General features: G+C 41.3%; 1 protein-coding gene across 9 annotated transcripts in view; it reads left to right on the top strand.

The window, feature by feature from the left end:
* The window catches only part of MSI2 (musashi RNA binding protein 2), a 527,555-nt gene that overhangs the window by 474,827 nt on the left and 38,398 nt on the right, over positions 1-14,330 (top strand). For 2 of the 9 annotated variants that reach the window (XM_063296983.1, XM_063296976.1), the window contains one exon: positions 14,025-14,264. The exons of the other annotated variants lie outside the window; for them this stretch is intronic. In XM_063296983.1, the coding sequence (XP_063153053.1) occupies positions 14,025-14,056 (32 nt within the window). In that variant the 3' untranslated portion in view covers positions 14,057-14,264. Of the gene's footprint in view, positions 1-14,024; positions 14,265-14,330 lie in introns of those variants that run through there. 9 annotated transcript variants of the gene reach the window in all.

The raw sequence follows: 14,330 nt of genomic DNA, 5'->3' as shown, positions 1-14,330 counted from the left end.
TTTGTTCCAACATTGAAAAGATACAGATTATATGAAAGGTGGCTTCTCCATTCAGCTTGATGAGAGATGACACTTACATGGGTACTTCTAAAATCACTTCTATAGAGAGGCAGCCTAGGCATCTCAGCTCTGTTGATTGTCGAGATACTGTAGGATCAGGATGATTATTTCCTCTGGCAGACTTTCAGCATCTGTGATTTGTTTCGTTTTTCCCTCTATGGCCCAGTTCAGATGCTTAACTGTCAATTGTCCATGCAGTGGGCAAGTGACTATCTTCTCCTCTATGTAGTGAAGGCAGTCTGTAGAATGAATGCCCTGTATGGAGATTTGTATCCACATTGGGCTGATTTAGGCCTTTGAATCTACAGGACTCCAGGTGACACTTCCACTTCATACTTTAATTGGAAGGTGTGTGATGGAAAGATGGCCTACATTCTTCCATTCCAGAAAGGGCATGTCCATATTATCTGGTTTGGACCAGGCCTGTATTCCCCTTCATGGAGGTGTCAGTTCCTCAAGGGAAGGTCAAATCATATGATTTCATTTGGAATGCCTTATAAAGGGTAATGTTTGGCAAAAAAGCATATTTTGTCAGATACTTCTAACATGGCCTTCTCCAGCCTAGTACCCTCTAGATGTGTTGGTCCTCAACTCTCAGAATTCCCAGGTTGGGGCAGCTGTTTTAAGGCTTGATGACATTGTGAGCTTTTCCTTTCTCTCTCTCTCACCTTGTTGGAAAATGAATGGGCCAGAGATCCTGCTACCTGGCTCTGGAGGGGTCCCAAATTAACCTATCTGATCCTATTTATTCTGGTATGCAACCCTCCTAAGCAGTCTTCTCCCATCGAGATGCATTGGCTTATCAGCCCTGTCATTCTGGAGGCCAGCCGGCTGGGGAAGGCTGCTTAAACTGCAGGTTACTATTAAGTCCCTAGTTTGGTTCTCCCTTCATTTGGCCAGAGCCCCCAAGGGTTCTTCAGTGCTAAGTTCCACCATTCCGTACTGTCCTTTATACTTGCTGGCTGTAACAGATCTCATGACGTGACCTCGATGGTGAGTGTGAGCAGTTATGTTCTTGTTGTTTTCTCTCTTGCTTGGTTGGGGCTGCTGTGAGAGAGGGCAAATCTCTGAGGCACTCTTTCCGGCCTCTCTTACATTGGGACGTGCGCTCCTCTCAAACGCTCTTCTGAGCACGCTCAGCAGGAAGGTTTGTCCACACCTATTAATCCTCTCTCTGTGTCCAGCTTCTTGTTAGTAGCAGCTGGTTGCATGTTTCCTTTGCTTGTTGAGATAAAACAATTCAAGGAACGACTCATATCCAACTCTTGAAAAATGTCTCTCTATTATTATTTTCCTTTAGTACACTTTCTCTCTTTTGTTTTTCTTTATTACTTTTCCTTACTTTACAAAACTGAAACACTTGTCGTTCGTAAAACATCTCACATCTCCCCTTGCCTGTTCTTAGAGTGTTATGTATCTGTGGGACTGAACTAAATGCATGCCCTTGTAGTAGTTGTAACTGGTAGCAGTAGATGTAGTTGTAGAACATGCATTGTTGAGTTGATATTATAGGTGATTGTCAACTTGAAAGAGCATGGCAGTCCAAGTGTAGCCATGGTTTGACCAGGAGAAGGATAGGCCTATCTGTACAGAGCTCTGCTAAATTCCTGGAGCCACAGTACAATGTCCATTAATTTTCTAAACTTGGTCCTACTAAATTTAACATGGCACATCATTCTGAGAATCATCAGTGCTGTGATGGTGGTAGTAGTTAATTGACCATGGTAAAAGACAATGTTATTTTTTGGTTATAAAAAAAAAAAGAGTCAACATTTTAATGGTAAGTACACTTCCTTGTGTGTAGCTCCCACTTAGGTCAGTGGGAGTTACCTACAGGTAAGTGTCTTAGGGTGCAAGGCCAAGTTTCATTGCCATAAGCATTGTACAGGCATGGCTTCCACCAGAACGTGACCTTTTTTAATGTTAGATTAGAGCTCCGAATCCTTTCTGCAGGTCCTAAGCTAGGCTGCCCATTGGGGATCTAAGTCATGAAGCGTATGTACAACGACTGTCTGTCAGGCTATGCTGAGGCACAAGGGAATTGGTTTTAGATCCAAAATACAAATTGGGCTATATTGCAAACCCAGCACTTGACGCTACTTATATTCACTCCCCCACCCCTCAACTCCGCAACTTGGATGAATTTTAGGAGAATAATCTCTCTTAACTATATGGGTGAACATTTCATGAACTGCCAGTATTAGTAAATTTCCAGACAAGTATCACCATCTTCATCACTGAGCCTGCAAACCGTCTTTTTCTTTTTGTTCATTTCTTTTTTTTCTTTCCTTTTCTCCTCCTCCTCCTCCTCCTCCTCCTCCTCTTTTTCCCTGCATCCAGTTTTCCGTACTCAGCTTCTAAAATTGTTTTCCAAATGAGCAGGAGTGGGCAAGGTTGGCAGATGGTAATTCAGGTCCTGAATGCCACATTACATTTGCTTCGTGGCAGCTGCTGTTTTGTCAGCCCATCCCACTGAGAGGAGGCATCATACGTGATGGTTCCCCTTCTATCTGGTTCGGCATCTTCCCTGAAGGTACACTGGTGATTTTTAGTCTGTTTGTTTCACAGACCATGTGCAGTCTGGAGTCTAGGCTGAAAGAAGCTGAGCTGAAAGAAGCATACCTTAAGTATTGTTTCCATGTGCAGTTAGAGATGACTCTTGCCCCCAAATGACAAACTCTGTCTCTTAATTGAAGATCTGCTCTTCACTTATCAATACGGTAGAGTTATAAATCTTATGTACCAGAGACACAATTATCTAACTTGCCCCTTAAATCGCAATCTAAACTAGGACCTGCTGTTCTCGGTCCAAGGCAAGGAAATTAGATGTGAAATGTATCTCAATGTTAGCAAAGAAGAAAAGAGGATGGGAATAATCCTTGTTATATGCTTAACTCCAGCACATAAAAATATTTCATCTTGTCATTAAACACTTACGTTGTTGGCAAACTGCAGGGTTTTTTCCCCCTAAAAGAATGGCAGAAGAGTTGGGGGGTTCCACAGAATGCTGATGGGCACCTTTGCAGGGACTTGTTGAAATAACTTATAGCTGGGGGGGGGTGTTGTACAATACAGAGCAGTTATGTAGAAGAATGCTTTTGAAACATTAGTATTTGACTAGCTGAAAAGTGCATATCACCTAACCCAAGCCATACCTAATGTACCATCTGACAAAAAGTTGTTTTTCAACCATATCGCTCTTTGGGAAATGCTAATAATTACAGCAATTGCCGAAGGAAAAAAATATGAGACATCATAATGCTGTATTAATTTTGACTCCTATCTTAGGGTGAGAAGAAAATATTTATTTATTTATTTATCAAATGTCTTTGCCACCCAACTCGTACACAATGTATGGCTGGCTCTGTAAATACTTCTTTTGGCCCAGCTGGCAGAACGGTATGTTTGTCCATCCATTCGGAGAAGCAGACCTCTCTGTTCCATGAGGCTAACGTATGCACAGGGTCTCTTACAGTTCCCAGCAGAGAAATACAGGCACACGTGCTCTCATTCCTTATAGGTCACCTTTACTGATTTAATCAGATTTTGACTCTGCCTGTTTTTAAGATGATTCAGTTTGCTTTTTAACGTCAGGCCAGAACTCTAACATTTCCAGGAGAGTTGCAGAATTTATTTATGTAGGAAAACTCTCTCCTAATTTTAGGATGTCATAAATACACACTATTTTCTTCTTTCTTTCTATGCCGTTTTATGTTTTTTGGTCTTTCTGTTGCACGTCACTGGTCACTGATCACAATAAAGTTGTATATCTATATCTATCTCAATTCACAAAGTAGTTTTATAATTACTCAGTTCCAAGTATTTGGATCTGTTAGTATTTTACTGTTTGAATTTGTAGTGTTTCACAGTTTGAACCATTTTACTTGCAGTATTTATATTGATCATCTAGAAACGATCTATGTATCTACATTTGAGCTTTGTTACCTTTTTTACAAAAAGTGTATAAATAGCTGGTCAGTGACCATAATCTTGATACTACAATATACAGGCTGGATTCCAGGTCTCCATCTGCCGTAAACATTCTTGCATAAAATTGAGGAGGTTCCTCTTTATTCTTTTGTTCATATTAATCCTTAAGTTGCATACTTTAATCATAAACTGTGGGCTCCCTCTTTCAGCCCAAGCATGCATTTTCAGACCTCTGACCTCTTCCTTTTTCTGTATGGTCTGGTTGAGTGGTAGCACTGCTGATTTTCATAAAGACTTAGGCTAGTTGCAACCCAATGGTGGATCTTGCCGCAGCAATTGTAATGCTTCAAACAATTCTTGAAATATATAGATGGAAGATACTACCCAGGAGCTGAATTGCACAGTAGCCTTTTCCAGCCTGGGGTCTACCAGCCTGCTAGATAAAAGTCGTAGTGTGGCACATCCGGAAAGATTCAGATTGGGTAAGACATGAAAGATTTAATACATGTAAGTGGTCTTCCACATCTCAGCCCAGCTATCTTACCCAAGATGGTTTAAGCTAGAGATCTTTGCCAGTATATAGATTGCTCAAGAAGTATTTGGTTACACCAAATCCATAAACTGTAGATACAGTACAGTGAATTATCTATATAAGTAAGATTCCTTTGTTGTCCTTATGCTGTAGGCTTGGAAAAGAGATACAAGGACTTCGTGGCCAACTTCTTTTAAGCACTGACATTATTTAAATTTTGGAATTTGTTAGCACAAGTTGTGGTGCTAGCTACGAGCCTGGCTGGCCTTCAGAAAAGGTTGTACCAATTCAAGGGGTTCAAGGGCTATTAACCTTGATGGCAGTGGGATTGCCACTGAAGGCCATCTGCTGGGAGATTAGTGGGCTTCCTGGTACAATTAGTTGGCCACTATGAGATCCGATCCACAGGGCACTATTTATGTTCTTACGTTATTATTTGTGTAAGGATTCTTAAAGAACAGGGAAGAACCAGCCTGATACCATATTTTTTAGATGGTTTTAGATTCTGGGTTCCCTTAAGAAGGTCTGTGAGAAAACTAACTTACTTAAAACCAGAGCAATTTCTTCTAGAGCCTTACATAGATCAATAGTAATTTGGAAAAGTCCATTACTAAAATATCTGAGTACCTTGTGGGATATGCAGCTATATAACTTCCATTTGTCTTTTTCAGTCATATGAAGCATTTTCTTCTTCCTTAAAGCACTGACCCTCCTACACAATGATTTGTAATTGTCCACCATAGTGGCAGACAAGTTCTGACCCCAGCTACAGATGTTTCAGTGAATTCTGTTGTAGGTAAAACTCATCAGCTTTTTTTTTTTTAATTCAAAAGCCAGGGCACTTGACAAATCATTTCCAGCATAATTAGTGGCCAGCCCTGGAGTGCAGACTTAAGTATGATATAAGTAAATCTTTAATGATATAGTCACTAACTTTTAATAGCCATTTCAATCAGTGGAATTATTCTCAGTGAGCAAACACTCCTCCTATGCAATCTGCTCTGACCTGCAGGGTGCCTCATTTCACACACTGCACATGTTTCTGAATAGCCCTATGACTAAAAAGATCAAAAATCACTACATGAGTTTTACTCTTAGTAAGCTCTGGAAAGGCCAGTTTACATAACTCATTTTTTTCCTTGATGGAGCAGTGCTGAAGAGTCTGCCATGTATCTTTCCCTTACTACAGGTAGCTATTTCCCTTTAGTCATCCCAAGAATTGCTAATTTAAATCAGCCTCCCTGAATCTGATCCCCTACAACAATGTTTAACTCTCATCACAGTAACAGGTGTAGCTGCTGGCCAAGCTAGATGGAGTTTATAGATAGAAATGGTTTTCCAGTACTTCTGCTATTGGACTACTGGTGCTTTCCAGCCCAGGCAATATCTGTAGCCTTCCATCTCAGAACCATACCTAACTTACCTCAAGCCATTTAGACTACAAGGCAAGAAAAGTTGTAGATAGATAAATCAGATTATGCAGGAGAATCATAGGGTTGGAATGGACCTTGGATGTCTTCTAGTCCAATCCCCTGCTTAGGGCAGGAATCCTTGGATCATCCCAATGAAATTGCTGTCCAATCATTTCTTGAAAACCTCAAGTAATAGAGTACCCATGACTTCAGGAGGCAGGGTGTTCCATTGCTTAATAGCTCTCACAGTCAGGTAGTTCCTCCTCCTTTTGAGTTTGGATCTTCCTCTGTAAAGCTTCCACCCATTGATTCTCTTGCATCCATCTTACCCTTGGGTACTCTGGAGAACAGACCCACACTCTCTGCTCTATGACATCCCTTCATATATTGGAAGACTGCTATCATGTGTCCCCTTAACCTTCTCTTCTTTAGGCTAAATATACCCAATTCCCTCAACCACTCTTTGTAAGGTTTGGCCTCCAAGCCCTTTCCCATCTTTGTTGGTCTTCTCTGTACTCTTCTTCAGTATATTTTTATGTGGTGACAAGAACTGGACAGTATTTCAGGTGCAGTCTGATCAGTGCGACATAAAGTGGTACTAACCCTTCCCTTGATCTTGACCCTGTACCTCTCTTGACACAGCCCAAACTACATTGGCTATTTTGGCAGCTGTGGAACATTGCTGGCTCATGCTTAATCTGTAGTCTACCAAGACACCCAGATCCTTCTTGCAAGTACTACTGCTAAGCCATACTGCTAAGCCAGGAACTGCCCACCTTATAGCTGTGCATCTGGTTTTTTCTGCCTAAGTGCAGTACCTTACATTTCTCTCCACTGAACAACATTTTGTTGGATAGGGCCCAGTGCTCAAGTCTATCAAGATTCTTTTGATCTTGAGCCTGTCTTCTGGGATGCTGACAACCCCACCCCCTCCAGCTTTGTGTCACCTGCAGAATTTATGAACATCCCTTCTATTCCCTCATATAAGTCATTTATAAAGATGTTGAAGAGTACTAGACACAGGACAGAACCCTGAGGTACCCCACTGCATACCTCCCTCCATATGGACATAGACCCATTAAGGGCCATGCGTTGGCTACAGTTGTTCACCCCACTGTGCATCCATCTGGTAATGGGACTGTTCATCCCACATTATTCCAGTTTAAGGGGGAGCCTATGTCTACTTTATGAAATGTCTTACTGAAGTCTAAGTCTACTATATCCACAGTGTTCCCTTGTTCACTAATCTAGTCACTTTGTCAAAGTTACTGCTCTTCATTTCAGTCTTGCTAGAGTGAACATATGGGAGGCTTCTCTCAAGAAATCACTGTACAGATTAAGTACATCAAGGGTAGGCTCCTGTGAACTGCACTTAACATTTAGGAACAGCCTAAGGACCAGACTGGAAGGACTGATGATACAAATGAAGTGGTTTTAGATTGTTGTTTTTGTTTTTCTGGAGTTTGGGGAAGATGTTTTGAGTTCTTCGCATGTTTTTAATGCTATATCAAACCTAATTTAGGAGTTACATTTTTGATCCATATCCTTCCTATAAAGGGCTGGAAATCACAGTGCAATTTTCAACAGTCATTATCAGAGGAGGCTCCTGGGACCACACAAAGAAGATGTTGTAGCTCTTTGTACTGGAAAATACTCTATATACCCAAAAGTCCAGCCCAAAATACTTCTAAAAATGATTGATTGCTGGTTATTTTTTCCCCATTTTTCACATTAGCACAGCCATTTTTGAGTTTTAATTGAAGCCATTATTATTCACTACCTTTTATTACACCACTCATTATTTTCTTTCACCTTATGATTCAGGAGAGTCACCCTCACTTACTAGCATTCTGATCATTGCTTTTGAGACTGTTTTGGCCAACACTATTCTCAAGCAGGACATCTTTTGTATATAAAGCTTCAGACCAAAAAGGAAAAAACCAACCCTATAAGAACATTCTCCCAAGTCTCTTTGAAATTGGATCTTGTATTTCTGTGGCTATGAGGCAAAGGCTCCTAGATAGTGGAACTGTGGCTATGAATTGTTTGTTAATATTTTTACTGGGATTTTTTATTACTATTATTTCAGAGACATTATGGCAGGCTTCAGTCAGCCCCTTTCCTTTAACTAGAGCTAGTATAGCCCCGATCTCCAGCTGGTGGTCTAGAAGACCACCGATCTCCAGCTAGTGGCCACTCAGTGCTGTGTCTCTAATCATTCAACTGCCAATCCTATCACCTCCAGCCAGGACAGCCATGGGGTTTGTGGCCAAATCCTGGGTTGTAGGAGACTAGTCGATTGGTAATGACTTCTGCTAGAAGGAGGGAGAAAATGCTCATCTTCTAGTATCCCCCCCCCAAAAAAAGAAGCTTAAGAGCTAAGGTAAACTCTGATGGTCAAAGCCCATCTGTCCATTTTGTTCCCTAGAGTAGATGGCCAGATACCTCTTTGAAAGCCCACTAGCAAATCTCAGAGAGAGTGGTGTCCTCTTCTTTCTTCTTACCTCCTTTTATTCAGAGGGGAGTGTTTGTTTGTTTGTTTGGGGTTTTCAAATTGGTATGGACTCCTTATCGACTGCCTGGACAAGTCCATGCAGTTTTCTTGGCAAGATTTGGAAGTGGTTTGCCATTGCCTTCTTGCTAGGACTGAGAGAGAGAGACTGGCCCAACATCACCCAGCAGGTTACATGCCTGAGTGAGACTGGAACTCACAGTCTCCCAGTTTCTAGCCTATTGCCTTAACCAGTTCACCAAACTGCCTCTCATTCAGAGACTCGTATCCTCTAATCCTGGAGAATGAAACTAGTTCTTGAGCACCTGATCCTCTGGATAACTAGTTCCTTGAATTTTCATTTGGGAGTTTAGGGAAGCTGGCAAGCTGATCTTTTCTGTGCCCTTTTAAATTAGAGGAGGAGTTTCCTTTCCTATAATTGATTGCCATTAGATAAGGTATTCATGCTTTCATTGCACATTCTGCTTTTTATCACAATCACTTTTGTAACACCTGTATCAGACAGACTTTTATTTCCCCTCCCCCACTCGCAGAAAGCCAGCTTGTCCCAGTGCTTCTTTCAGAGAGGTGCAAAACTGAAGCAGAAACTTTCAAATCAATCTGTTTTTCTTTCGAAATGCGCCAAATCATTATCCTCCTTGACTGAGAAAACCACGTGGGGAAATTTACAGTATATTGAAAAGGAGAGTGTGTGTGGTTGTATATATGCACACACGGAAAATTCAATGTGCCACAGTCCTATGGAAAGCCATCCCCTGACAATAACCATTGGAACTTAACACAAAACAGTCTCGGCCTTATTTTAAGTTGCCTCTTTTTCTGCTATTGCACAAAAGGGTTCCATTTAAAATATAACAGGAATGATAGCCTGTTAATGTGTTACAGTGGGAGGCCAGAATTTCAGTTACCATAGCAATGGAGTTCGGTTCATTTGTTTTGTAGATGAATAATTACTACACAATTAGAGTAGGCTAAAAATAAAGGGGCTCCTTCTTCCCAGTCCCTCATTAATATTAATAAAAGACCTGTCCAGGCTGTGGTAAACAATTAATGCAAATCTAGTCACCAGTGGTAAAAAGGTAGCCATAGATATGTTTTTGCAAAATGTGAAAAAGTAAAATGGTTTATTTTGTAGCTTGTGATAAATAGCAGAACTTATTCTGTGCTGGATCATTACTTTGCTTTTAATATACAGTAAAGGTAGCTGAAAATAGAAAGAGGCTAGATGTTGAAGGCATGTGATAGACCCTGACCTGAGAGTTACTTCATGCTTTTGTTTAGAATTCAAGGCAAAGCCCGTGAGATCTTGCAAAATAGGAATAGGCAAGAATCAACACTAAATGTTTGTGAGAAATATATAGAAAGGAAGAGGACTGATTCTGGAGTAGAAGGGAAAGAATCTAGGCAGCCTGAGATTTTTACAAAAGTAGTCTGAGCAGAAGCTGAGATCCTCTTCACTCTAATGAACGTTTGGTGCTGTTTCTTTTGCACAACTCTTCCTTCACCTGCTTATGTTCCTGCAAGAGATATTTTCTATTTGTTTGTTTATCACATTTCTTAAAGGCCCATCTCGACAAACGACTTCCTTGCTGTTGAATACACTTGGGGCAATAGAGATGTTTGCTGTTTGGCTTCTGTTAGGGAAGGTATTGTCAGTTTGGCTAAGTTCAAAACCTTAGTTAAGAGATAGAGCGCTTGAGGAAAGATGCACGTTGTCTGCACTTGGAGGTAGACCAGGTCAGAAAACTAGTTTGGTCTAGTGGTTAAGGCACCAGGCTAGAAACCAGGAAGCTGTGAGTTCTAGTCCCGCCTTAGGCATGAAAGCCGGCTGGGTAGGGCCAGTCACGGCCAGGGTTGTTGTTGTGGGGAAAATAGGAGGAGGAAGGAGTATAGGTATGTTTCCCGCCTTGAGTTATTTATAAAAATAATAAAGGTGGGATAAAAAATCTAAAAAAAAAACAGACACCATAAGAACTACTGGAATTCCACTTTATTGATATTATTATAACAGAATCTTGAAAGCCTGTCAGCATTTCTTCTCCTGTCCTCCCTCTTATACCAAAGAGTGTCAAGGTGTGGCAATCATGAGTTTCTCACACTTCCCTGTTTTTTCCAAGCTGAGTTCATGTTTTTCCAACAGTTGCCACATACTTTCTTCAAGGCCATTTCTATACTTCTTTACATAATGGAAGTGGAGGAAATACAGTACAGATGAAGAGTAAGACAAAGTAAGAGAAAAGGCCACACCACCAAGAAACAGGACTAATCAGTGACAGCTCTGAAGAAAACTGTCAGCTCATAAAATCGAAATAGTGCTCTCTTGAAACAAGTGTGGAAATAGAAGGAACAATAGAAAAGATAGTAATATGATCTGGCAGTTGAAAGAAATAATACAGATATCCAAAAAGGTTCCCTTCAGTCAAGCTCAACTCCTGGTGACAACATGGACACATCCATGTGTTTTCTAGGCAACAATATATAAGTCATTTAATCCTGCCACCTTCCAGAAGCTTTTTCAAGCTGTTCCCACTTTAGCCAACAGCCCCGGGGGTTCCCTTATTGTCTCCCATTCAAATGCTAACCAGGTCTCAACCTCCTTAGTATTTTTTAAATCAGCTGAAGTTATTTTGGTGCTGTCACCCACAATAAACAAAAGGAACAGTCCTGAGTTTAAAAATGGGACGGGGGGGGGGGGGGGGGGGAGGGGAATGAGTGGTAGACATAAAGTAGAACTGTTTTTACTGAAGTTATATTCTTTAAAGAGAGCCAGTTTGGTGTAGTGGTTAAAGCATCAGGCTAGAAACTGGGAGACCACGAGTTCTAGTTCCGTCTTAGGCATGAAAGCTGGCTGGGTGACCTTGAGCCAGTCACTCACTCTCAGCCCTAGGAAAGAGGTAAGGGCAAACCACTTCTGAAAGACCTTGCCAAGAAAACAGCAGGGACTACAGTAGTCCAGGCAGCCGCCAGGACTCAACACTGACTTGAAGGGGTGTGTGTGTGTATTAAAAAGGATTGTAATTGCCCAGAAGGAAGGGGAATTGGGGCAAAGGATCCTGTGAGACCTGTGGGGTTTTGCATTATTAGGCAGAAGTGCCACAGCTTCTGATGTTGCTGCAGCTGAATCTCTAAAACAGGGGTGAGCACTTATATCTGGCCTTTGAGTCAATTTCAGAGTTCCATCACATGCATAAAAATGGTTCAGATTCCTCCTGGTAAGAGGTCTCTTCCCTGCAGATTTCTTCTTGGGAGAGACAGAAGATGGTGACAGAGATTATTCCAAGGGGGATGTGATCCTTAGCTGGAAAAAACCCTGTCCAGTTCACTTGGAAGAGGACAAAGGAGAGTTAAACATGCAAGGCTGTTTGAATTTGATTTCCCAGGTGCTTCATACAGTCATTCCTAAGAGTTAAGATGGCAGGTGGTTTGAACAAGTACAATACAGTTTAGGATTAAATCTGGTCAGTTGTGATGTAGATACCATGGCAATTTTAAAAAACCAGAAGAAATAATATGTTTTTCTCTGATTGTGTGTTGTTGGTTGGATAACATGGCCCTGAGCAGTGCACCAGCACGATATGAGTCCCATTCTGCTATTTGTTCATTGTTTGCGCTATTCGTCTTAGATAAAAGCATTGGAATTTATGTTGTGCTTGAGCTATTTGGGGCAATTTCATGGTTTGCCCTTGAGGATGTGGATAAGTACCTGTAACTGTGTGCCCCATTTCTTGCCTGGTAGATCCCTCCCTGGCTTGGCAGATAAGGGCCTCAAGAACTCTGTTTGGCCAGTGATTTCTGAGATCATCAGTAGCTTTCTTTGGCAGATGGTGGTGAGGCTCTTACTTAAGAAACTCTTGTTGGAGCAGACCATCTTGGGCAACCATTGACTTATGCTCACCAACCCATTTCTAGCTGGCAGAGAGGACAGTGGCCTGCAGTTCCAGGAACTCTGAGAGAACATGAATTGTCTAGATCATTTCCAGTCTCAGTTTGCATTTGGCTCTTGCACAGAGACCATCTTGTTCACTCTGAGGGATGCTCTGTACTGGAAAAGAGACAAGGGAACTGTGATTTTGTTGATACTCCTAGATCTCTCAGTGACTTGATACTGTTGACCTTACTGTCATCCAGAGTCCCTCTGGTGGGAGGAGATGGGTGGTGACAAATCTGATAAATAAATATATAGATAGATAAATAAATAAATAAATAAAATCATTTTGGGAGATTTGAGAAAGCTGAGGATTGGTGGTGTCACATTTCAATAGCTTCACTCCTTTCTTTGTAGGAGAAGGTGGCACTGGGATTTGTCTTGTGGAATCGAGTATATCTCCCACGTTATTTAATGTGTATATAAATCTACTGCAGCTTTGAAGCTAATTGTCATCAATTATTTTCTTGAGAATATTCAAAAGGCCTCTGTATGTGCTTGGATATGAGGTGTAATATGAAATAACAAGTTGGACAAGGTGGAGCAGTTACAAAGTACAGTGTTTACAGAAGTTGTGCCACATCTGGATGGGACTGTGCTTTCCCTTAAGGGTCAAGTGCACAGTTTGGAGGTTCTGCTGGATCAGTCAGTGTTGCTGGACAGTAGATTACATCAGTGGCAAGGAGGGACTTTTACCAACTTTAGCTGATGCACCAGTTGTGCCTGTTCTTGAAGGAGTGAGATCTTGTGTCAGTGATGCACGCAGTGCTAACCTGAAAGAGGTTAAGAGGTGCATCTCCTGAAAATCATCCATAAACTACAACTGGACCAGAGTGCAAGAGCACATTTGGTGAGTGATGCGTCCAGGAGTGCCACCTCATCTCTGTGTTGAAATGGCTGTGCTGGTTACCAGTTGCATTCCAGGTACAATATAAGGTGGTTATTACTATGTATAAATCCATACACAGCTTGAGCCTAGATTACTTGCAGGACCACCTAGTTATTGTGCTCTTTAGCCTTGAGCAGGCCACCATTCACAAGATACATTTAACATCAGCAGCTAACTCTGCTATAGAACAGCTTGCCATTGGAGTTGAGGCTGACCTTGTTACAGTTTAGTGCGGGGGGGGGGGCATAAAGCATTTCTTTTTACTCAAGTGTTTTCAGATATTTTTATGTTGCTACTTTTAATGGATTGGCATTTATCACACATGGAAGTTTGCAAATTGCCCAGAGTCACAAAATGGAAGTGGGGAGCATATACATCTTAAAACAAAGTAGTTAATAAAAAACCCATTTAAATTGAACTAGAGGTTTCTCTTCCCCCTCCCCGCCACACACACCGATTTATATCCCCATTACCATTCTATCTATTTTGCTATCTATTTTACATTTTTTACAATGTGATTATGGCTTTCTAGATTAATATAAAGGACATCCTCTGTGTTGACGGTTCTGAAAGATGATTCTTCCCAGGGCAGTTAATGAAATGTTGTGACCTTCTGCTCATATAACAGAAACAGAGAGTATTGTCAGAGATGGTTTTAGTCTGGTCAGGAAGGATACAGGGGCCCCCTCTGACCAGTAATGAATGCTTTTTGTGTCAGGCTCCTGTTTCCTTCTGCTGCAGGGATGAGATTTTTTTGTTAACAGGTGGGAGCTCTAGAAAACGATTATCACAATAACAACCACCATCTAATTCCTTTGAGGACCCTTGATAGTGATAAACAACCTTGCAAGAATCAGCTGCAATATTTTATAGCACAGCGACCCAATATCTGGGAAGAACTTTCTTAGAAACAGTTTGCATCTCTCCTCAGGAAGTCCATTTCACAGTGTTTATCCCCATTGCATGGCATCAGCTCATTCCCAATAAATTCTATGCTAATTGGTTATTATGGATGTTGGAGATTATCAAATCGCAGGAAAATTATCTACCATTATTGCCGTACTGTTTTG

The sequence above is a fragment of the Candoia aspera genome, chromosome 1 (genome assembly GCF_035149785.1).
Source record: "Candoia aspera isolate rCanAsp1 chromosome 1, rCanAsp1.hap2, whole genome shotgun sequence".
Taxonomy (NCBI): Eukaryota; Metazoa; Chordata; class Lepidosauria; order Squamata; family Boidae; genus Candoia; species Candoia aspera.
Note: the sequence above shows the minus strand (reverse complement) of the source record. Positions and strands in the feature narration are given on the sequence as shown.